The 24,244-nt window shown below is 27.6% G+C and overlaps 3 protein-coding genes across 5 annotated transcripts in view; 1 reads left to right on the plus strand and 2 right to left on the minus strand.

Annotated features, from left to right (window-relative positions):
* The window catches only part of Gs2 (glutamine synthetase 2), a 33,803-nt gene extending 24,370 nt beyond the window's left edge, over positions 1-9,433 (minus strand). Inside the window, exon 1 of one of the 2 annotated variants that reach the window (XM_072905313.1) lies at positions 9,289-9,433. The gene's annotated coding sequence lies outside the window, so the exon portion shown is untranslated. Of the gene's footprint in view, positions 1-212; positions 475-9,288 lie in introns of those variants that run through there. The other variant, XM_072905314.1, reaches the window with a different exon arrangement.
* A 7,421-nt stretch (positions 9,434-16,854) lies between these two features.
* Positions 16,855-20,943, minus strand: LOC140673016 (putative peptidyl-prolyl cis-trans isomerase dodo). 2 transcript variants are annotated; one of them, XM_072905580.1, is made up of 3 exons: positions 20,702-20,943; positions 19,677-19,908; positions 16,855-19,547 (listed from the first exon to the last, which is right to left on the minus strand). In XM_072905580.1, the coding sequence occupies exons 1-3, from the start codon at positions 20,747-20,749 to the stop codon at positions 19,327-19,329; spliced, it is 501 nt and encodes a 166-aa protein (XP_072761681.1). In that variant the 5' UTR covers positions 20,750-20,943; the 3' UTR covers positions 16,855-19,326. The 2 variants fall into 2 exon arrangements, with proteins under 2 accessions (XP_072761681.1, XP_072761682.1); XM_072905581.1 differs by having other exon boundaries at positions 19,677-19,889; positions 20,702-20,934.
* Positions 20,944-21,032: 89 nt separating this feature from the next.
* Positions 21,033-24,214, plus strand: Rho-7 (rhomboid family intramembrane serine protease rho-7). The gene is made up of 8 exons (XM_072905576.1): positions 21,033-21,245; positions 22,167-22,353; positions 22,490-22,591; positions 22,670-22,835; positions 22,937-23,157; positions 23,376-23,477; positions 23,617-23,714; positions 23,981-24,214. Exons 1-8 carry the CDS (start codon positions 21,199-21,201, stop codon positions 24,075-24,077), a joined length of 1,020 nt encoding a protein of 339 aa, XP_072761677.1. The 5' UTR covers positions 21,033-21,198; the 3' UTR covers positions 24,078-24,214.
* Positions 24,215-24,244: the final 30 nt, after the last annotated feature.

Genomic DNA, 24,244 nt, shown 5'->3' on the forward strand with positions numbered 1-24,244 from the left:
ACTGTCACCTCCTCGTATAAGGATAATACCAAAGGTCACAATCTATTTCAATTAATCCTCCACTACACATTTATTCAATGATCGCAATATCGGGAAGAAAAAATAATTCTATGTGAAAAAAATAAAATAACATACGATAAAATAAAAAGATATTTTGTCTGACACATATTTTTCTTCAAAAAAAGGTAAAAGAAAGATAGAAAAAAAAATACCTTTCTTCTGACTTTCCTCTTTACTGGTGAACGCGATTCATCCGTGAGGGTGGACACTTGGAGATGCACCAGAGATACTGGCAGATGCAGTTGGCAGTGCAAATCGAATACAACAATATAAAATGCCGTTAACAACGACGACGACGTTTTAGTATAGATATATACGTGGTCCACGAAAATAGTGTCGCGTGTGAGTGACAGCTGCGTGGATCTACGCGAGCACGACAGCAAAGAGGATGCGTCATACACTAGACTATGGAGGAAGAACGAGGCTGGCTTACCCTCCTTTTTATATGTCCCCACCCCGCGGATTCCGAGCACGCGTTCGCGGTGTGCACCACGTAAGTGCATGTATAGAGCTATATCTCTCTCTCTCTCTTTCTCTCTCAGTCACTTTTATTCGGTGCGATATCTACTCTGACGGGAGGAAAGATTCATAATTAAGCGATAAGAATAAGGAAGAAAGATGTATTTTAAATTACTACAATTTCTGTTTCAGTTACAAATTCGGATAATTTTTTTTTTTAGTTTATACTTAATAATTTTTGTGATATTATCTTTAATATTTTTTATTCATTATTATTTTTATTAATTATAAATAATGTATATTAACTACTTTTATACGTGAATTGTTGTTGAAAAATTTTTTATTTTAATATTAATTTTAATGTATATTTTTAATTTACATTTTTGATAGTAATTATTTAATAATTCATAAGAATAAAAAAATTAAATTTATAATTTTAATATTGCTAAAAATTAGTAATTTATATACATGTATATATAAGTTAAGTTATTAAAGAAAATTTAAATTTCTTCAATATTTTTTTCAAACTATAGTTCAAGATTATAAACTAATTACTTTTTATTATATGATTAAATCTATATGGTTGCTATAATTTTAATTCAAAATAAAAATTCATCACATTAAGAAAATATAAAATATTAAAATAAAGAATATAATAAAGATAATAATAGACTAACAAAATTTAATTAAATAATTGAAATTGAATTCAAGTTAATAATAAAATATAAAACAAAATAATAAATAAACTCGCATATTGAAATGCAATTGATTTGCATCTGTTTTGATAAATGTATTTATTACATAAGTATTACTTTAGGAAATAAATTTATCTCTTCCTCTTTAGAAAACAAATGATATATTATAAATTTTTTAAATATCAAATATTAATTTGTGTTTAAGTTATATTAATTATTGTCTAATAACGCATCTCTTTCGTATTTTCCAAATTTCTAATTGTTTATAAATATGTTTTTATTAAATATCTCTTTTTCTCTCTTTTTAATTTTTTTTGTATAGATTAATAGAAGAAACAAGATCTTAATATATATTTTTTTCAGAGATAAATGAACGCACGTGCAACTTGCAACATGAATTCCACGCGGAAAATACAATACACGCGGCCCTAGTTAGTGACAAATTAACGCTCGTAAAGCACTACTAACTGTTTCCGTTGTATTCGCTAACATAACAAGTCAACACACTAATCCTTCACTAAACGTCATGAAGTGTTTGCTCTTTGATAATTGTGTCTAGTCATCGGACACGAACAATGGAAGGTTTGTCATCAAAAAAGCCGAAAATATTCTTTCATAAAGTAATTATTCTTTATTATCATAAAGCTTTTGTTTGAACGATTCTGGATACCAGAAATAGTGTTGTGGATTTAAATGGCTTTAAAAGGTCTTACAATTAGTCATTCTTGAGAGAACATTCTTGACAGAACATTCTCTACAGAAATCTTTTAGCACATCGTAAATTTTTGGATTATCTGCTTTTTCTTTTGGACATAGAATCTCCGTTTTATAATTGTAGAACGTGGTTTTTTAATTAAAAAAATATATTTTTTATGATATTAAAGAATTGGAAATATTTTTGTAAAATTTTTAAGAGGAATTTATCCTATAAATTTTGGAAAGAATCTACTTAAAGTTTCTCAAATTTTATTTTGTGTTTTAAATTTTAAAGTTTCAATTTAAAGACTATTTCAAGATTCGATTAATTTATCAGTTATTATATACAGAATCTGTATAATTTGTAAGAAAAATTTTATCTATATAATTTGTTCATTCCGATAATCTAATCTTATTTTATATGTGTGAGATAAAAAAAAAATAATAGTTTTATCTATATAAAATAACAAAATTAACACAATACATAACTATAAATATTATCTGTGATAAGTTGATACAATTAAATTAATCGGAGTTTGAATAAAATTGTAAATTCTTTGCTCTGTCGAATCTTCATTTTATTAATCGTTAATTTAATGAATTTATGACGCTACGGAATCCTAGTATTATTTTTTGTATAAATTATTTGTTTATGAATTTTCACTTATGAAAAGATTTCACAAATTCTTGATTCTGTATAACAATCTAGGCAAATTTGATTTCAGACGCACGAGTGATATCGTAAAACCTCATATATTAAAACAAAAGAAAAAAGAATATTCTTGTTTTGAGAATATATTTATTCTCGACATGTAAATCTCGAGATAAGATATAAATGTTAAACGAATACAAAATACTTGTTCGAAGACATTTAATATATTTCTACCAAAAAAATATATTCTTATTATTCAAGAATAATTTTCACGAAGAGAAAAAATGTTGAATAGACAAATAATATATATTCATAAAATTGTTATAATAAGTGAATTAATAGCTATCTTAAGAATATAATATTATTTTCTTAAAATGACTATTATAATATTACAATAAAATTATATATATATATAATATTTTTTTTATAAAAAGACTAATAAGAAGATTATATATATTGTTGTTTATATGAAACAATGATCGCGTTAAGTATGTATACTCGCTGAAGTATATAAATTTTAATTTGATATTTATTTGATATCAATTTGATACTAATTTAATTTAATTCTAATTGTTTTCTGTGTCGTTATACAGATCTGTTGTGTGTTTGATAGACCTCCGCACAGGTTACATCCTGCCTCTTTAATCCGCAAATAAAAATAAATAATACTTACTTATAATTAATAGCTCATCATTCTTAGTTCATTAATTTCACTTAAAATTAGATAAATCCGAATAGAGATATTAAAACACTCTTTTTTTCCTTCCCTTCGTTTGCATTTTGGAAGTATGAATTTCGATTATTATTACGTGCACGACACGCGGCCTGCATCGCACGCATGACATGCACCTGATGCAAGTGTGGGGGGTTGAGTTGGGACACAATCGTCGGTCACAATCGATTGTGAACTGACGTTACATCGCCATGGTGACACAAATGGTGAAAACAAATATAATACACATGCGATCGCGTAGGTGGACGCGCCGATGACCCACAGTAAGCCTCCACGAGTTCAGTGTGTCACGTGTATGTCAAAAAAGGACCGAGAATTTCATTCGTCGCGTCGACCTCCGCGGCAAAAGTGTACGAAATGAATTCACAGCTATCGAAAAACTCGAGGTTACGCGTGGAAGATGGTTTTGGCCATGTGCCCGGATTAAGTTGACACGTTTCACACGCGTCCGTTCACGCGAATCCCACTTTAATTGAATTGAACCACGCTCATGTCAAAACATATGTCAAACATTTTTGTTTATGACAGGTTTTTCGAAGCCAAAAATTTTTGAGATCCTTCGATCGATGATTTTTTTTATTTATATTTAATTATATTTATTAAATTCCTTTTTTCTAATTTCTTTGTGATTTTTTTACGTAAAATTTAAATTCCAAAGCATCAGACCCTTTCATCGGTTTTTAGAATTCTTGTTTCGTTAAATTGTGACCTGTCAAAGTTAAATTATATATAAAATATAATAAACTAAAATATTATAATAAAATAAAAACTTAGAAATTATTTGCTGACTTGAAATTGATTGGAACTGGTTTGGAACTGATAATCTTTCGATCTTGGACTTCTTTTGAATTTAAATTGTCCTCAAGGCCAAGAGGAAAAGAGGCAAAATGTATAAACCTTTTTTTTTTCAAGAATATAAAAAAGCCTACAGTTTAACCGAGAATAGTCTTTAAATTCATGCCAATGTTTCGTGTAACGTTATTCGCATCGACGCGACCCTCGCGCAAGCTACCTTGACCCACACTGTACAGTTCAGTGTGTCACGTGCACGAAATGGATCGAAACCGAGTTCAGCATTCTTTTCTCTCACGACGAGAATTCTCTTCAACCCTCCAGCGAGTTCACAGTCCACCTCTCCCTCCCCTTCTCTCTCTTCTTCATGAATTAAAAATGTGTGTAAATTTTTTTTCCACCTCAAATCTTTGTATAATTTTTTTCTTTTCGTAATTAATAAATATTTTGACTATTGCAATTGATATTTTTATGAATAACTCTTTATAATTTTCTTATTTTCACCAATCGAACAAAATATAATAGAACTACCTATATAATCGCAGGAAGAAATTATTTGATGTAACCAGATTTTTACGTAAGACGAATATTATGTATATGATTCACGTAAAGTATAAATTACATCGCGTGTGATGAAAGAAATTTATCAAGATAATCTTATATCCGATAAATTTAATTTTCAATATGTCATATATAAAAATTATTTTATCAAAAATTTTCACTTTACATACATAAAGTTATTTTCTCTAATTTTAACTTTGTATAATCTTTTTTGAAAAAAAAAGATAAATTGTAAATAGATAATTTAAGTAAATTTTAAATGGACAAAAATTTCTATTTTTTAATTGAATTTAATACAATATTTTATATATATTCATTATACTATATATTTATTATAAAATAGATTAGTAAATGTTAATTAATTACTATTATATACGCGTTATTTATTCAATAGCTCTTTTAACTGCGATCAGTATTAATTCTAATAATTATACACATAACAGTCAGATGTGTCGTTTCAATTAATCGTACAAACAGTTGTTACATGATACGCAAATTCATTCAACTAAATATGCTATGTTTACATATAATTTGCGTAAAAGAAACCGAACCGACTCATTTGTTTACGGAAATGCGTTATTATTATTCACTTTATTATGCATTATTTTTTACAATGAGCAAACAGTATTTTCCATATTACTCGGGAAAATAATAATTGAACAACATATTTTCCACTAAAGCTAGATAAATTGAAAGCAATCAATCTAGAATGAAACAAGCACGGGCAACCTGTCATGAGAGAACGAGATAAACACGCGTCAGAAAAAGATAAATACCGAGTATAATATAAAAAAAAAGAAAAACATATATATATATATATATATATATATATATATATATTATATTGTACGTGTGTAAATAATATGTTAATACAAGTTCCATGACACACATTCTGCGCAATAATATTTTTTCTACGCCGTACAAATTTAAATTGTCCGTACAAATTGCAATTTGACGTGCTGGTATATTGTTTTATCCTGCACAAAGGAATACAATAATAATAAGAGACAAAGGTTTGAGAAATTCTTCGAGTAGTCTCGTAGAGATAAATCTATATCCGTTGCAAAGGAACTTACGAGAATTGCTGTATAAAATGATAATATTATTACGTGACGCGCGCGGGGGGGGGGGGGGAATTTCGTGCTGATTACCGGAAGAAGGAGGAATTATTTAGACAGCGTAAAATATTTATAATAATTATTTGAATATTTTTAAGATTTTCGATTGAATACATCATAAATATTTGAGAAATATTTACAAAATAATTACTACAAATATTTATTTTTGACTTATTATACAAAATATTTTATCTATATTTTAGAAATATATATCGAATAAAGATTTTTATAAAATATGAATAAACTATTTATATAATATTTCAAAAAATATATTTCCATAAATATTATGTGCTGTCTGGATATTGCTTAACTCTCTGGGCGTGACGTCAAAACACTCGACGTTAAAAACTCACGAACATCCGTGAATTAATTTCAACGGTAATATACGTGTATCTCATCTTGGGCTTTCACGAGAAATTTGACATTTTTCTATTCTCGCGATGTAGGTCAATGTCATTCGGCCGCGCCGAATGATTCATTTGCTTACGTGGTTTGTATTACAAAATTTTGTCCTTGCTTTCGCGCACGAATAACAGGACGGCTTATCAGGATAATTGATACACATAGATACCGATATCTAACAGAATATAATTTCGAAAATTTAGAAATAATATAAAATACTTCTTATTTTAATTTCACTCTGTCCTATTATTGTAGATTTTACTTAGTTCACGAATTAGACAAAAATAAAGTTTTTATAAAGTCAATAGAAACAATAAAGCTCTAATAAAATTACATTTTTTAAAATTTGTTTTTATAAAATATTCCATAAACGCGATTAATTTCAAATTAAAGAAATTTTATTACTGCATTTAAATCGGTTGAAAATAAATAAATATTACTTCAGCAGTTTAAAAATATTCTTATTTCACTGTGTATTTAAATTTATTCTTACGTAACTGTGTCCAATTTGAAACGAGGAAAGAAATAAAGCGCGTGTAAAAAAATGAAAAGAATAGAGAGAATGAGCTGTTACGTATTATTATGAATAACGTGTTATGACATTGACGTGCACATTGAAGTCTTCAATAAAAATTCATAATACTCGACAAAAAAGTCGTCAATATTGTTTTTACATTTAGAGATCGCCATGTTTGAATTTACATCCTAAAGTGTACGACAAATTTTACAGAAGTTATACAAATATTTTATCTTAATCAATGTAAACAAATATAATAATTAAAAAGAGGACAAATTGTAAAGAAATTTATTCGCGAGTTGAGAATATTTTAACACCAAACGAAAAGGATTCCTTCCCAGCACACAATATTTATGATAAATATTCATAAATATTATATTCAATATATTATTAAAATATAAATTAAATATTTAATATTTGGAATAAGTAAAAAAATAAACATTTGTAATAATATTTTAAATATTTCTCAAATATTTGCTGACTTGATATCTGTTCAATTTAAGATTACAAAACTATTTGTGAAATATTTTAACATTTTTAAAAAATTCAGATAACTAATATAAATATTTCGTATATATTTTATAAATATTGCGTACTATTTGAATTCGCCTAAATCGCGAATAATTTTAGATTTAACGGGCACTAACGGAGCTACGTTATATACACTCATTATAGTTTCACAGTGCATTTCGCAATAGTGCTGCAGTCTGAAGATAATGTAATTGCGGCAATAACTCGTTAGTGTCGATAAGAGGTATATAAACGTATCGAGGATAATTAAATGCAGTCGTGGCTCAACACCTTGACTTTGACCACGTGAACGCGGCAGCTCTTATTCGTTACGGTAATACATCTCGCAAATTTACGCGATAATTATAATAACAAAAATGCATTTTCATTTTTTATTGCCTGAGCATCTAGATTTTTAAAGCTCATTTTCTTGCCAACTATTTCATCGGTAAGTAAATTTATATATTTTTTTACACAATTAAATCCAACAATTATTGCGTAATAAATTGAAAAAGAAAAATATTTGTAATTATCACATATATTTTATATAAATATATAAATTTTATATATAAATATATAATTTATATATAAATTTATTTATAAACTTTATTATAAACTTATTTATAAGTTTATTATACAATTATTTAATATATTATGTAAATTTATATAATATATAAATATATTATCCTCATTATTTATATATTATATAAATTACCCCATATATTTAATTATATTGATATTACATTTATATTATCCTTGATTAGGTGAAAGAGAAGAGAATTAATTAAAATGTTTGTTATTGATTAGTGAGTCATTTTAAGCAAGCAAGAATTCGATCTAGGATAATAGTAAGGGAAAAAAATCTAAAATTTAGAACGTATACAATCTTATAAAGTGCTTTCTGCCCGTGAAGATGAATGTCTTAGTATTCATGTTCTACACAGACTTTACTTGTGTTGGGAAATGTATCCTAATTATTCCAGTTATACCTCACTACGATGGAACAAATTGCGCAACGAATACTACATATATCGCCATTTTTAATGGGTTTATAATAACCATCATTTGATTTTTGCGAAACATTTCAATGTTATACTTATTCTACTAATTATATAATTGATTCTAATTTTTTTTAACGAACACTTGAGTAAATTCAAAATAATAATTATATAAGATATTTGAAATGAGATTAAAAATTGTTAGTCTAACATGTTTTTATCATCCTTTTTCTTTTTTTTTTATCTTTTATTTTAAACTCAAATATCTTATACAATTATTGTTTTGAATTCACATATATATGTATTTTATTGTACAACAGACATACAAATTAAATTTTTATATTTTCTATATTAAATTCTATAATAAAATATAAATGTATTATATATATAAATCTGCAAGAAATAAACAATATAAATAAAATTTGTTGTGAAATCTAATAGAAATGAGACACACACACACACACACACACACATTACTTAAATTTCTAATATTGAAGAATAATAAAAATTTGTGTCAATTTTACATTTCATTAAAATTTAATTATGATTACTAAATCAATCATCTAATATGCTAAAGATTCTCTCATACATACAATCAAAATATTTAATATCAAACAAAGTAAACAAGGTTTAAAAATTAAAAATAATAATTGTATAAGAGATTTGAGTTTAAAATAAAAGATTAAAAAAAAAGAAAGAGGATGATAAAAACATGTTGGACTAACAATTTTTAATCTCATTTCAAATATCTTATACAATTATTATTTTGAATTCACTCGAGTGTTCTTTAAAAAAAATTAGAATCAACTTTTAATAAAACAGCAATCAGTTTCTTTGCTTATAACATTTTCAATTCAGTTTGATAAAAATTATATATATAGTCCTTTCAAAACTATTAATCTAATTAACTTTTTTAACAATCAATTCTTTTGGCTTTAACAATTTCTACAATTATAACGTTCTTATGTCCATTAAATTTTTTCTCAAAACAAGAAATTATTAAATTACTTAAACTCTCGTTCACGTTTAACTGTCAAATTTCACGAGACAAGCCTCAGAAGCCGACCACCGATTATATCCCGCCGAAAGACTCACCTGTTAGTTGGTCCACTTGAGTGAAAGGCTCGTTTGAAAGTATCTTAGGACGTTGGTGCTCAGCTACAGTTAGCTATTGCTTGATAACGCGATCTACAATAATACTACCGAGGCGGTTAGCTCGCGATACTTTATGTAGGGGAGCGTTTCAGCGCAAGCGTCGCTCACCCCCCGCTGGTCGGCTTCTTCCACCTCTCCGTGATGGGCATGATTATCCGGCATGATCGTACGTCCATCGTAAATCGTTACATGTCGGAAATTCTTCTCGCGATGCTCGCGAATCATGCAAATTGGACACGTGGGAGATCTGAGGACTCCGCGAAATCGGAGATAGAGATCTACCGTGTGAGCACTTGGGCATTGATATTATCGATGATTTCAAGGAGGTTCTTGAATTTATGACACCTCGAAGATTTATGGCATCGAATGTGTAAAATTAAACTAAAGTCTGTTTAGGGATAAAAATCAAAATTTTGTAAATTTAAATTCTTTTTTGCTCAAATCTATGTAGATTTGTAGAGCATCTACAAATATATTTTTTTATAAATATTAACGAAACATTTTTTAAAGAAATAAAATATAAAGTTTGGTGGCGAAAATCATATTAAACTATTCTCCAAATATGTTTCACAATATTTAAAACACTTTCTAGTCATAAATTATATTCAAGGTTATTATATTTTTTTAGATACCCTCATAGAGGGTCTCTTATTATTTTTGTATAAATTTTAAAATTAAAATATGAAAGTTGAAATTTAAAAATATTATATCATCCACACACACACACACACACACACACACACACACACACACACACACACGCATAACAAAATCATTTTTTTCAAAATCAAATTTAACCGGTAGTACCAAAATCACATTGTGTTTGTGATATGCGATATTTGAAAACAATTTTTCTGCATTACAGCTCATTTTTTATATTGAAAAATGTCTGACAATAAAAATTATTCAATTACAATTATAGAATTATATATGTAATGTCTAATTTTTCACAATAATCTTCCATTTTTTTCAAATCATACAATTCGTGACAAATATTTCATATCTATTTTTAATATTAACTATTATTAACTTTCCAATATATACCGTATAATTAATAATATTATTAATTAAACATACATTATATAATTACATTAATTATAATTTAATGACTTATAATTGATTAATGACTTAATGAATTTGTAAATTAATGACTAATTAAGAAAAATGAGAATATTGCAAAAGAAATCTTAAAGAAAAAAAATAAATTTTAATGTATGTTATTAATATTCTCTCATAGAGAATATTAATAATGCTGTGATAAAGCAACAAACCATTGATTTTATGATCAATAAAGACTTATATAAAAAAATGCAGTATATGCTAAGTTAGTTATCATTACGACACGTATTAGAAAGGTAATAATGACTTATATTGTTTTGTATTTTAAAAAATATAAAATTAACTATAAATTATATAGCTCTTAAAAAAATGAAGATGCGTAGGATTATTATACAAAAGATTAAATAAAACATTTTATATATTTTTTATATAATTTTATTATAATTAATTATACCCTTGTCTAAGATTTTTGTTTTTCAATTCGGAATATGATTCTGCGGAAAATTTATAATTAAATATTGCGCGACATAAATATAATAATATCAACTAATTTGTTAAAAATGTGATTAAAAAACAACTATATTAAATATATTAAATATATTAAATATAGATAAATTTAGTGTAAAATTTTCTTATAAAAATTTTAAAGAAAGCAAGGATTATTCAAGATTTATTTCTAAAAAAACATAATAGTTTGTATTTAATTTATGAAAAGTATAATGCATAAGTGCATTAAATAGTACACAAGTTTTGTCTTAAAAATAATTTTTAATAGAATGAATAGGTTGATATAAAAATATATTTTTGATTATTAATTGTAAGAAAAAATAAAAATCTTCTGGCATTAATAAATACGTATTTCATATTTTTTCGGTCATTTACATGTATATATAAATTAAAATTTGAATAAAAATGCGTGTCATTCACGTGTAAATGTGTTTCACATCAAGATATTAAAAATATTATCAATCCAAACAAAAGTAACACGAAATGAAATATATTTCGAATCAATGTAATGTATTATTATTTCAAATATCCTTATCTCATAGGATGAATTTTTTTCGAATACATTGATATCAATAAAATTCAAATCAATTAAAAGAGGGCGAGAGATAGGTATGAACGCAATTTTATACTGTAAAAGAAAAAATCCTGCGCGCACTAAAAATGAATCGTCAATAATGACTATCGAAAATAACATCTTTTAAATGGAATTATGAATTGCATTTTACTATCTTGTACGCGAGATGTTATGTGCTAATTCCATAACGGTAAGTGATTGACATCATCGCATCACGCATTTTCATAATGACACATATGCGTATGTGTATTCATAGGCGTAAAGTTTTATCTTTCTCCACATAAATATACAAAGTATCTTAAGTAAAAATCGCTGTTATACATGTATCTATGACCTCTGATTTTGCTGCATTTGCTAAAAACTTATGATAAGCTGTTCTCATTTATAATACAAGCAATTATTCTAGCTTTGCTTTTCGACTTACTACAAAATAAGATTTTAGCTTCGTAAAATTTTGTACAATTTTATCCGCGATTAATTTGTGACTCTAATCATTACATCTGTTGGCGAAAGGTAACTTTCAGTGATCTTTTATATAAAGATATTTTTAGAAACAAAGAAAAAAATTATTTATATAAGCACAAAGTGCAGAAATTTATATTCGCAACTTTATTAATAATTTTGTGAAGGCACGTTAATTTCACCGAATTTGAAATTAAAATATCTCACGCCCATCGTAAAATATATTAAGCCGCATAAAACCTCAATCTTGAATAACCGCAAAATGTAATTCTGTATTCCTCAAGGAGAACTAGCCTTCGCATCGATATCGCAGTCTGTTTAAAATTCTACATTGAAAAAAATAACGCAAGTATTTTTCTCATATTGTTCGCAACAACTATGCGCTTCGTTATGTAATTGAGTCTTTTCCGAAGAAAAGTGATAACAAAAAAAAAAGAGTCAAATAATTCGTAAACAAATGTACATTAAATTATTTACGCTGAAGAAAAATTAGTCCCAATTTCATTAAAAGTGTCTTTAGCTGAAAAAAATGAGCTTCAAGATTCCGTATAAACAATTGATAAAATGTAATTTTACCAATTACATTTACCATTACATACAAAGAAGAAAACAATAATTTATATGAATAAATTTTAACTTTAAAATATGCATTTATTAATTTTATTTATTAATAATTTTCTTTATTTTTTTGTTTAATTTTATTAATTTTATTATTTTATTTATTCATTTTATTTCTAGTTTATGTCAGCTATATATATATATATATCGATTTCTGGAAATTTAATAATGAACAACAAATCAAATGTATCAATTATCAACTCTTTCGAGAGAGTTCATCATCTTGGAAGTTTGAAAATAAAATCGACAATTTGTGACATTTTTGACAATTAAAAGTAAGAAATTAGAGTGTCAACTATTTTGGAGAGAGAGGAGAAAAAGAAAGGGGGAAAAAAGAGATCGATTTATTCGAATCATCTGTGAGAGATCATTTTCATTGCGTGCCACAAGTTTCTTCAGGTTCGTGACTAATTTATGGTAGTTGGTTACAGGGTCGGTCGAAAAATTGGAGTTTGCGCAACCGCTCTTGATCGCTAATGATCTCCCGTCAGGGTCGCGCGGAGACACGCATCCTAATGCGGAGATGCATCACGCACATGCGAGTAATAGGAGCGAAACTGCGCTCTTGATATACATGTTCGGAACTTTAAAAAGTTACGCTGTACGATAAATCGCCGATCAGCTGTTTGTATTACATTGAATTCCATACCCAAAGGACAGTTATTTTCAGCACGAACGTATCTTGTCTGGATTATAAAAATGTTATATAACTACATACGTCACACAAATAATTTGTGCAAAAATAAAAAATATATTAATTTTATAAAATTGCTTTATTATATTTAAAAAAAAATATTCACGAACTCGACTTGTCTCTCTATTTTGACAGACGAACTTCTTTAAGGTCATGCATATATCGAATCAACTGTTAATGGGCGCGCTATACGCATTAACCAGGTCGCCCTAGTCGGAGGAAATCCGCCATTCAGGGGCCCCTCAGCTGGGAACATCGCGTGAAACTTGCTCCAAATTATTATGTAATCGTTCATATCAACACGCACTCTTGAGCGATCTGGGGACGCGATTGGCGTAATGCACGGTAATACGTCGCATTTGCAATTCCATGTAATGACGGTGTATCAATCATCGACCCTTTCAAGGGAGCGTCATATCATTTTAGAAGTTCGAAAACAAAATCGATCATTTGTGTGACATGGCAATTAAAAGTAATAAAAGCTAGCGTCCACGCATTATTTTTAAATAAAATCTTTCTATATTTATTATTATTTTTTTAAATAAAAGTAGTCCTTTAAAATAATAAAGCACAGATTTAATTTTATAAAACTAATTTATATTAGTAAAATTTAATTTTGTAAAATATGCGTTATTTTTATTGCAGTTTAATTTATGTCGACTGTACAGGGTGTCCCACGAACGAACTGACAAACTTTTAAAGTGATGGTCTAAAAGTCATTCTAACAATAAGTTTACATACATTACAGATCAATTTGGTTCAGTTATCGAGATACAAATAATTTTTGTCAATAATACAGTTGATAACGGTCCCGAAGCTTCGCCTCATTCAAAGTATCAGCTTTCATTAGATACGCAGTGTGTCATGTCAAATATTTATTTATTGACATTGAAAGATTGATATTTAAGTAGTGCTACACCTATAACTATACATTATTACTACTACTGCATTTCTAGACATTTAACAGACTATTTCAAAATGTCAAGTAAAGTATTATGCTTAAAATATGATGCCTCATCGATTTAGTTTTAGAGACTAATATTCATAAAGACTATAAATGTCTGGTAATTTTACAATACTAATAAAATTGTTTATATCTCGATAACTGAGCCAAATTGATCTAATACTGTATATAAACTTTTTTGTACATACAATTAAAATGACTTCCAGAATATTCTAGAAGTTTGTCAATTCACTCGCGAAACACCTTATATATGTACATATATATGAAGAGAAAATTTAAATAATAAAAAGATACCAATAATAATATAATTATTGAATCCTCTGCAGATTAAAATAGACAAAAAATCTACATTGCATTTCAAGGATGCGAAAAGAGCTTTACTAATGCGGTAATGTGTAATACAACGTTATTCTATCATGCATATGTAGATTCATATGCGTTAGACTCACTCGAGTAATCAGCGTATCGCATATTATTCTTGATCAGGATAGCGTGGCCATTTTAAACCCTTTTATGCTTAACGAGCTATTTTATAAAGTAATCGACAGACTACGTTTATAAAAGACCGTCAGAAAAACAACTCAAGCTTATTAAGAGCAGCTAAAATATCGAAGGATCGAAGAAGAAACGTTAGAAATATATGTGCAAGATATGATATATATCCCTCAAATTTTTTTAATAAATTATAAAATAAAAATAAATAATTTTTTTTAATATACATATATTAATTTTTTTAATAATTATATATATATATATATAAGAAACGTTATAAATATACATGCAAAATATGATATATATGCTCAACTTTTGTAATAATTATATATTTCAAAAATATAAAGAAAGGCAAATAATTTAAATTTCAATTTTGTTATTAATCGTGAGAATATTTAAATCTTGTAAAAAATTCCTTGATTTGAGTATTTTTTTACAAAATTTCGAGTAAAATTAGAAATTTTGTAGAAACAATTTTTTAAAATAAGTTAATTTATTGTGGGTGATCTTTCAATGTTTTTTATTCATAAAAAGAGAAAAAATAAGTCACTCGAGTTTCAAATATTAAATTCGAAAAAGTACTGAAAAGACTGAATATCAATTGTGTTCTCATTATGCAAATTCGTTCATAATATAATAAATATACATGTGATAAATTATTAAAATATAATTTATATTTTTTAAAACAGATTTTGTTTAGCAAAAAATAAGATTAAAGTATTATACAATTAAAGTGTTATCAATTTTTCATTTTTTTTATCATCGAGAATTACAAGATTATGTATCATATGCTCAGTATTTGGTGAAGTATTAGATATAAATAGAAATATGTATTTATAATTTTAAATGCAATTTAAAATCTTCATAAATATATTTTAAAATACATATTTGTCCGTTCAATAAATAAAATAAGTATTAGTAAATTAATATTTATAATAAAATAATAATACAATAAAATAATATTTATTTTATTATAAATATTAATATTAATAAATAAAATATAGAACATGTGTCTAAAGCACATTTTTGATTGATTTAAAGTCAATTTAGAGATAATATACGGCATTTCACTACCTAAATGCTAAAGAATCAAAAGTATAACAGTCACACGTGGATGTGTGATAAGAGAGCAAAATTGTTAAAAAAGATTGAGACAATTTTTTTTTAAATTCTCTGAATTCTGATAAAGGTATTCCATAAGATCTCCTTAATTTTTCAAAGTAAAAAATAAATACCTGAAAATTGCAGATTTTCTAGGTTTCCAAGAAGTGAACCTCGGACATCCTGATAATTCTCGACACTCCCGATATATGCGTATACTTTTCGCGTGAAAAACACGGAACGAGACGAACTACATGTCGAATGTCGGTCGATTTATTTTTCACGAAAGAAGGACGTACAACTTCAGTCTGATTCGAATTCGCGCGAAATTTTAAATGTTCGAACACAAACAACTTTTAAATTAATAGCGAATTCTGCAAACAAAATTTCAATAAATATTGGAAAAAAAAATGAAAAAAGGCCTCTAAAAAAATCGCATAATAACAAACATCTCAAACGATACTTTTGATCATATTTACTTTTTTTAGATATAAAAAAAACAAAATATATACAAGAAGCGACAAAATTACAAACAAGTACGAAAGATCAGATCAAAGTCTCCCTCAATCCTGCAATAATAGTCAAAATTATTTTTGAAAATAAAGCTTTTTAAGAATTTTATCAAACTATTTAAATTAATTTAAAATCACAAAAATTTTCATTACTTTAACATGCTTATTTTTAGCTTATTTAAGCAAAACTAATTGATAACACTTATATAACACTTTAATCTTATTTTTTCCTAAACAAAATCTATTTTAAAAAATATAAATTATATTATAATAATTTATCATATGTATATTTATAATATTATAATAATTATATAAAATTATATATATATATATATATAATATAAAATTATATATATATATAATATAAAATTACATACTTATATACAATAAAATTTTATTATATTACGAATTTGCATAATGAGAACACAATTGACATCTTTTTGTAATTTTGAAGAGTAAAAAGAAACAGTCTTGAATATACAAAAATTAAATATACAGAACATGTATGACATATACACACATATTTTTCAATGTTATTTAATGTATTTCGTTCTCATCAGTGGAAGCAAAGTGACAAATACATAGTGATCGATGAAATATACGGCACATCTTTAAATAGTATTTTAAATAGCATTTTTTCGAGAGATTGCCTTTTTTCTCATCGCTTAATTACAATTCATACAATAAAATCAGATGATTAATTAGTAATTGATAATTAACAATAGCAATTAATATGTATAATTATCCACATATCCGAAGATGACAAATTGTTATTAAATTCTCTTAATATTATACGTGCTTCGATTAAATGATAGTTTAAATAACATCAACGGTAACATTTATTGCTTACAAGTAAACGTGAACGATTTGACAGAAAGAAACCAGTCGTGAGTCATTAAAGTAGCTGCGCACGTTTGTTGATAATATTACGGATGGTTTTACAAGTTTAATTTTTTCGTACTTTGTATCCTTCGATGACATTCTGCATTAACACTCAAGGACTCGGAGCAACTTCCAAATTTCGCTAACTAATTTCAAAAGAATGATGTTTTGTCATGTAATCGCATTTTATCTTTACAAAAAACAATTTACACTTTTTTTTATTATTTTTCTTATTAAAAGAAAACTACTAAACATTTTTCCTCTTTGTAAATACATTTTTATTTTAAATGTGGATTATATTATAAAATATTTTAATATTCCAAGACATCATTTCTACTTAGAAATATTCAAACAATTTTATCTACAGGAAAATATTTTAAATCTCTATACTAAAAGTAAAATGTTTGTATTTCATATATATATATATATATATATATATATATATATATATATATATATATATATATCTTGGAGTTAAAAACACTTACGTTTTTTTTTCTTAATTACTGAAATCGAGAGAAAAGAGACAAAACAGATCATTCAAATGAATCTAGCTATCGTATTGATGTGTATAAAGTTACTAGCAAATCTCTCAAAGTTATACTTAAAATTTTGTTATAAAGTTTAAAACATATACATTATCTCTCTGCTACATGTATTTAAGCACAAATCATCTCGTGTGTGGAATCCTAATGGTAAGTATGGCATAATACATTAATTTATATATTTTATATATAACACATAGCTAAATAATTCCCTGAAATGCCCCAGTTGTGTCTCATAAACTTTGTTTCGCAACAACATTGTTCCAAAACTATCTCCAAAAATCTCTATTTTTTTTCAGGACGTGAAAATATGTGTACAGATGAAACACTGATATTTTTTTTAAATTTCTTTTCATACAATTTATTGAAAGAAATAGGATTTTATATTACTTATTTATATTTGTGTCATCTTTGAATTAAAAATGATATTTTTCGAAATACAATATTTATACATCTTTTTTCAGCTGTCCATGATTTCTTTTTTCAACCTTACTGTGTGAAAATACATTAAAATTCTGTTAGCATGGGGCAATAAAAATGCTTGTTGAAATGTTAAAGTATGTATCATACTGCAAATGCATCAAATATTACACAAGAATAGATCAATAAAAAAATAGAAAAAAAAATATATTTATATTTTTAAAATTAAAACATTGGAAACATTCTATCAAAATATTTACTTTGGGTACTGTCACTGTATTTAAAAATTTACACAAAGATAAGACTTACTACAATGTTTGATAAGCATGCTTTCTTTCAATGTATGCAATGTAATTCTATATATATATATATATATATATATATATATATATATATATATATAGTTTTTAATTACATAATAGACTCAATTGCCAGTATGTTTAAATGCAAATAAATAAGATACAATAAAAAAAGTGAAAATTCACCATAAATATGATTAAGACCAATCAATATATTGCAATAGTTTCGTTGCTAAAAATAATCTGCCATGACACACTCTTTAATGTTTCATGCAATATTATGCCAGTAACATGATACATTATCAGGCAATAATTTTAATTGCTCAGTTCAAATTTTAACTTTCATCAAGTTGGAAGATACGTTTAACATTAAACCATCTCTACGTCCTGTGATAAGATAATGATAAGTGAATTTCGAAAGAGCAGGTATTACTTTTCCTAATGTTTATAGTTGTCAATGTTACTATTCCAGCTCTTGTATCAATGACATTGTGATGTATGTGCCCTTAAAATATTAATGATGCCTCAAAGTTTCTTGATTGCATCGTTAATTTACTATTATCCTATTGCAAAGCACAAAATTATCAACAAAAGAAGAGAATAAAAATATAAGAATAATTTTACATTTAAGTCTAGTCTAAAAAATGCCTCGTTTCGAAATGTCAGGTTTGAATTCCAATTTAAATAAGATACACTGCAACAGTCAGCGCATGATGGTTTGGGGAAACACCCATTGGTATGAATTTATATAATTGTTAAGATTAAGAGACAAAGAGAAAGAGAGAGAGAGAGAGATAAGAGAGAGAAATTCTCACGAATTTTCGGCAAATTATTTCGAGCTCAGCCGACTTATGCAGTCCGCTGGATGATGTGAATTCCACTATCTGTATGCACCGGCGAGGACAGCTCGCCAACCTTCAGGGTGAACGCCGCTTGCTCGAAGGGCTTCTGCATCGCTCCCCGACTGAAGGGCCCGAGGTCGCCGCCTCGTTTCGCCGAACTGCAATCGCTATACTTGGAGGCGAGCTCGGCAAACGTCGCTTTGCCAGACGCGATTTGTTCTCTATAAGCTATCGACAACGTTCTATTAATTAATCCGTAATATCATACGGCAAAATATACAGGGTGAGGAAAAAGTATGATAATTTCTATACTTTTTCTTCATCCTGTTTATGAGAAATATTTATCAAAAGTGTTACATTTAACAAGTTCAAGAGCTTCTTCCTTTGACCTAGTAATATTCTCTTCTCGCCAGGAGGAGGGCCGTCGAGAGCCCGAATGTTTCACAAGTAGATGAGAGCATTGCACTTCCTCTGGACCATCTGTCTTGCCATTTCCAGAGGGATCAGCAGGTTTGTCTGGCCTGTCCCATTGACTCTCCTTAGTATAAATATTTAAATAATAATGTTGACCTGCAATCAACACAAATTCCTATAAACTGACTAAAATATTATACTACAATACATTATGTCTACATATATATGTAATAAAATTATTTAAGAAACACCTAAATGTGTGTTTCCTTCACTGCTTGCCTTTTATATTTGTATAAATCGAAACTTGAATATCCTAAACTAAAGTGCTAGAATCATCAATAACATATAAATATTGAAAATAAAATTATATATATAGTTTGCAAAGTATACTTTTGGATCTAATTAAGTTTATATATTTTATAATTGTGCCAATCATTTTCTTTGATAATACTTGTTTACATAACTTGTACTAAATTAATATCTAAATAACTGTTTGCACAGATTTTTAAAAATTTATGTGAGAAACAAGCTAAAAAGACCCTGCAAAATAAAATTTTAAAATTTGACAGGAATTAATAAATAAAGCAAATTCTTCACTTTTTATGTATAATTTTTATAAGATAAATAAATGATGATATAACATGAAATAAATATTAAATGTAAATATTAAATAAATATGAAACAAATTTATATGATAAATATAAAATAAATTTTTAATGTAATAAATATATTTGCGTGAAAGCGAAAAGCTCGACGAGAGGAGAATCTCTCTTCAAAATTTCTCGTGCTCAAAAATTCATATCGATACGATTGCGACGAGAGGAATCTCGAGCAGGAGACTCGGATTGATCGGATCGGCGGAAAAGATGCCAGAGGATCCCGGGCCGGTGGAGGAGATTCGGCGAGGCTCGTGGCCGAAATCGCGTGCCCGAGATCCCGCGAGGGGGAAAAAAGAAAAAGAAACGTACCGGTCGATCTGCTGAGACGTTTCTCCCAGCCCGCTGGTAGTTCCTCATCCGCCATTGTCGTGTCCGGGAGGGGGGTATTTTTCGCACGTGCAATATAATATAATAATACAATATCTCGTCGTTTATCTCTCCCTTACGTCAAACGCCGCGGATCGTCTCCTCCATTGCAGGCCTCCGGGGGCCGAGATTCGTGTACTGCCAGTCGAGCCCACCGGCAGCAGCAGCAGCAGGCCCGCCAACTGTCAACCTTCCTTCGGGAATAATCGCTCGCTCGCTCTTTCGACTTCGACGCGACGCGCGAGGCGCGAGGCGCGACGTGAAATCTCTCGAAATCCCTCTCGGGGGTCAACGTCACGTCATGCACGTCATGTCGTTCCTTTTTGCATGAGAGGTTATCTCCGGTGTGTCTCGTGCCGACTAAATTTCCCTCACTTTTTACGTACGAGCGTGTATAGAATCTTCGTAGATTTTACAGACGTGTGAGAAATTCCGGTAGCATGACAGCTAGGACTCTTTTATACCTGGGTGACTCGGCGAACAGATGGTGCGAAGGATTTTCATTCCCTCTCTCTTTCTCTCTTTCTTCCTAACACATACTACTACACTTCTCTTTTGTAAACATTCTTTATTTTATTTTATTTAAATTTGTTTTATTTAAAAATTATCGTTTATAATTTTCTGTGAAATTATGTTAAAAACTTTCATTATTTTTCAATAATATTGATCCTTCATAATATTGGTTTCTTATATCTATTATTATACCAGAGTAATATTAAATAAAATACAAACTGCTGCATTTCTCCGTCAAAAAATATAAGTATCTTTTTTTTTTTTTTTTTTTGATAAATTTCTAAGGAAATGTTTTTGAAATATCTCATTTTTTAATACATCAATATAGTACATTTGCTGATTTTTTCATTCTTTGTATAAAAATTTAGAAATTTATGTAAAGTAATAATATAATAAATTAATAGTTTGTATAAATTAATATAATATATAATTATAATAATATAAATTAATAATCTATGCATAAGACACCTTGTATAAGGTGATTTTTAATTGTATGTATATTTCATCAGAAATTTAGAACAATATAAATTGTCCAAGATTCCATAATAAATTACAAAAATACTCAAAGTACTTATTTTTTACTGCAATATACATATCATGATATATAAAAACTAATCTTTATATTATTATATAATTTATAATTTTCCTTTATTAGTGACATGAGTAAACAGACAGTTATAACTGATTGCTGATGTTAACTTTGCTATTAAAAATGATACTATGTGTGATATATGAATGCAACTAAGAATTACATGTAGAAATAATTACATTCTGATTTCTTATTAATATTAAAATTATTATTTGTGCTATTATATAATTATTATTATTATTAAAATGTTATGTATATATTTTATGTATCATGTTACATAAAATCCAAATATTTATGATATTCTAGTTTCTTTGCGACCGTGCAATACTGCAGGCAACCCAAATTGCAAACGCCACAATACAGGCAGATAAGAAACCTGAGGAGGACACAGAGTTCCTTCAAACAGTCAGAGTCCCCTTTTCCAAATGTTCATATCGAACCTGCAACTATAAAACCTGCAAGGCTGTGGAAGCACCTGGGTTTCACCATCATGGTAAACAAATAATTTTAATGCTAAAAATAGAATTTTATCGCTGTTAGGGTCTCTTATTTTTTAAAAATATTAAAAATATTTTTAATATTAAAAATTAATAATTTTTTAATATTTGGCAATATTTTTCTTTCATCAGTTCAGCAGTGCCTCTATGATCGGTGCTGCAATTTGGGAATATGAGCGTATCAGAAGCCAGACGTACAAATTAATCCAACGTTATAGACAGTTTCGAACTAATGTACGTATTAAAGTTAAAGAAATATTCAGCAGATGATTTCCATGCTTTATACTGTATATACAATAATATATTGGTTAGCGAACAGGATGGAGGGGCGAAATGGAAACGTGGTGGAGAAACTTGACGGAGGGGCAGAAAATGTTTGTGCCTATATGTTTTGTAAATACAGTCATATTCTTAGCTTGGCGAGTGCCTGCATTGCAGAGGTCGATGGTGCGCTACTTTTGCGCCAATCCTGCTTCCAGTAAGTGATATTATTGACATTTGACGCAAAACAATTTGTAACATTTTTTTTTTTTTTTTTTTTTTATTGCAAACGTTAATGGAAACAATTCTTGTTTTAAGGTGCGACGTACTGGCCTATGGTACTTTCTACCTTTTCACATTATTCCATATTTCATCTGGCTGCAAACATGTACGTGTTACACAGCTTCAGCACGATAGCTGTGTCAGCGTTGGGAAAGGAACAATTTTTAGCTCTATATTTGTCGAGTGGAGTGATAGCCAGTTTTGCTAGTCACATGTACAAAACTATGTTTGGGGTGCCAGGCCTTTCTTTAGGAGCGGTAAGCTTTATTTAAAAAAGAAAAAATAGTAACAAACTTTATACATTCCCTCGTTAATTTCAATTTAATTAATTTCTTATTAATTTAAATTTAATATTTCAAAAATTCACAAGTACTTTTAAAAGTACAAACTCCCATGTTGTAGAGAATATTTTTCATTTTACATTTCCTGCGTTTCATATATAAATAAGCTTTATCTTTCAACAATTCTTTTTCAGTCAGGAGCAATTATGGGCATTCTTGGATTCATCTGTACACAATATCCTGACATAAAACTCAGTATCATTTTTCTCCCTATGCTCACGTTTACAGCCGGTATGGTATGTATCCTTGCTCTTTATATTAAAATTTTGATAAAACTTTGATTACATAAATGTAAAAATAGTATTATTTTTATATATCTTGGTATTATATGTTTCTCTATAATTGTGTTATATTTTTGCAATATTTTTCACTTAGGCAATCAAAGGAGTAATGGCTATAGATATTATTGGTTGTACCTTAGGGTGGAAATATTTTGATCACGCTGCACATTTAGGTGGTGCACTATTCGGAATGTAAGTTGTCACATAAAAAAATCAAGATATAAAACTTATATCAATTTATAAGAGATATTACTTATATAAACTTATATAAATTATTTATATTTTATTATATATTTTGATATTTTTTTCCGAAAAAGAAAAAAATTGAGGATATTATGCAAATGCTGATTATTAGTTTCAAGTTTATGCAATACTAGATAATTTTTCTAGTAAAATATTTCAAATTCATATTTGCCAAATAGTACAAATTGCACTATAATATTTTTTTTAATTTGCAGATTCTGGCAAGTTTGGGGCAACGCTAATATCTGGCAAAAGCGGGAACCACTTCTGACTCTTTGGCATGAGTTCCGAGACCCTCGTAGACCACAATGATATTTTTTCATTCTATATTTTTATTTGTATATTATATTCTATCCACAAAACGTAAAGTACCTATTACCTTATAAAAACAAATCTATCGAAAAATTTAGATATGCATTATATATTTTTATTATTTATACACCGTTTTTACATAATGAAATATAATTTCATTTCTCAAA

The sequence above is a fragment of the Anoplolepis gracilipes genome, chromosome 14 (assembly GCF_047496725.1).
Source record: "Anoplolepis gracilipes chromosome 14, ASM4749672v1, whole genome shotgun sequence".
NCBI classification, from domain to species: domain Eukaryota; kingdom Metazoa; phylum Arthropoda; class Insecta; order Hymenoptera; family Formicidae; genus Anoplolepis; species Anoplolepis gracilipes.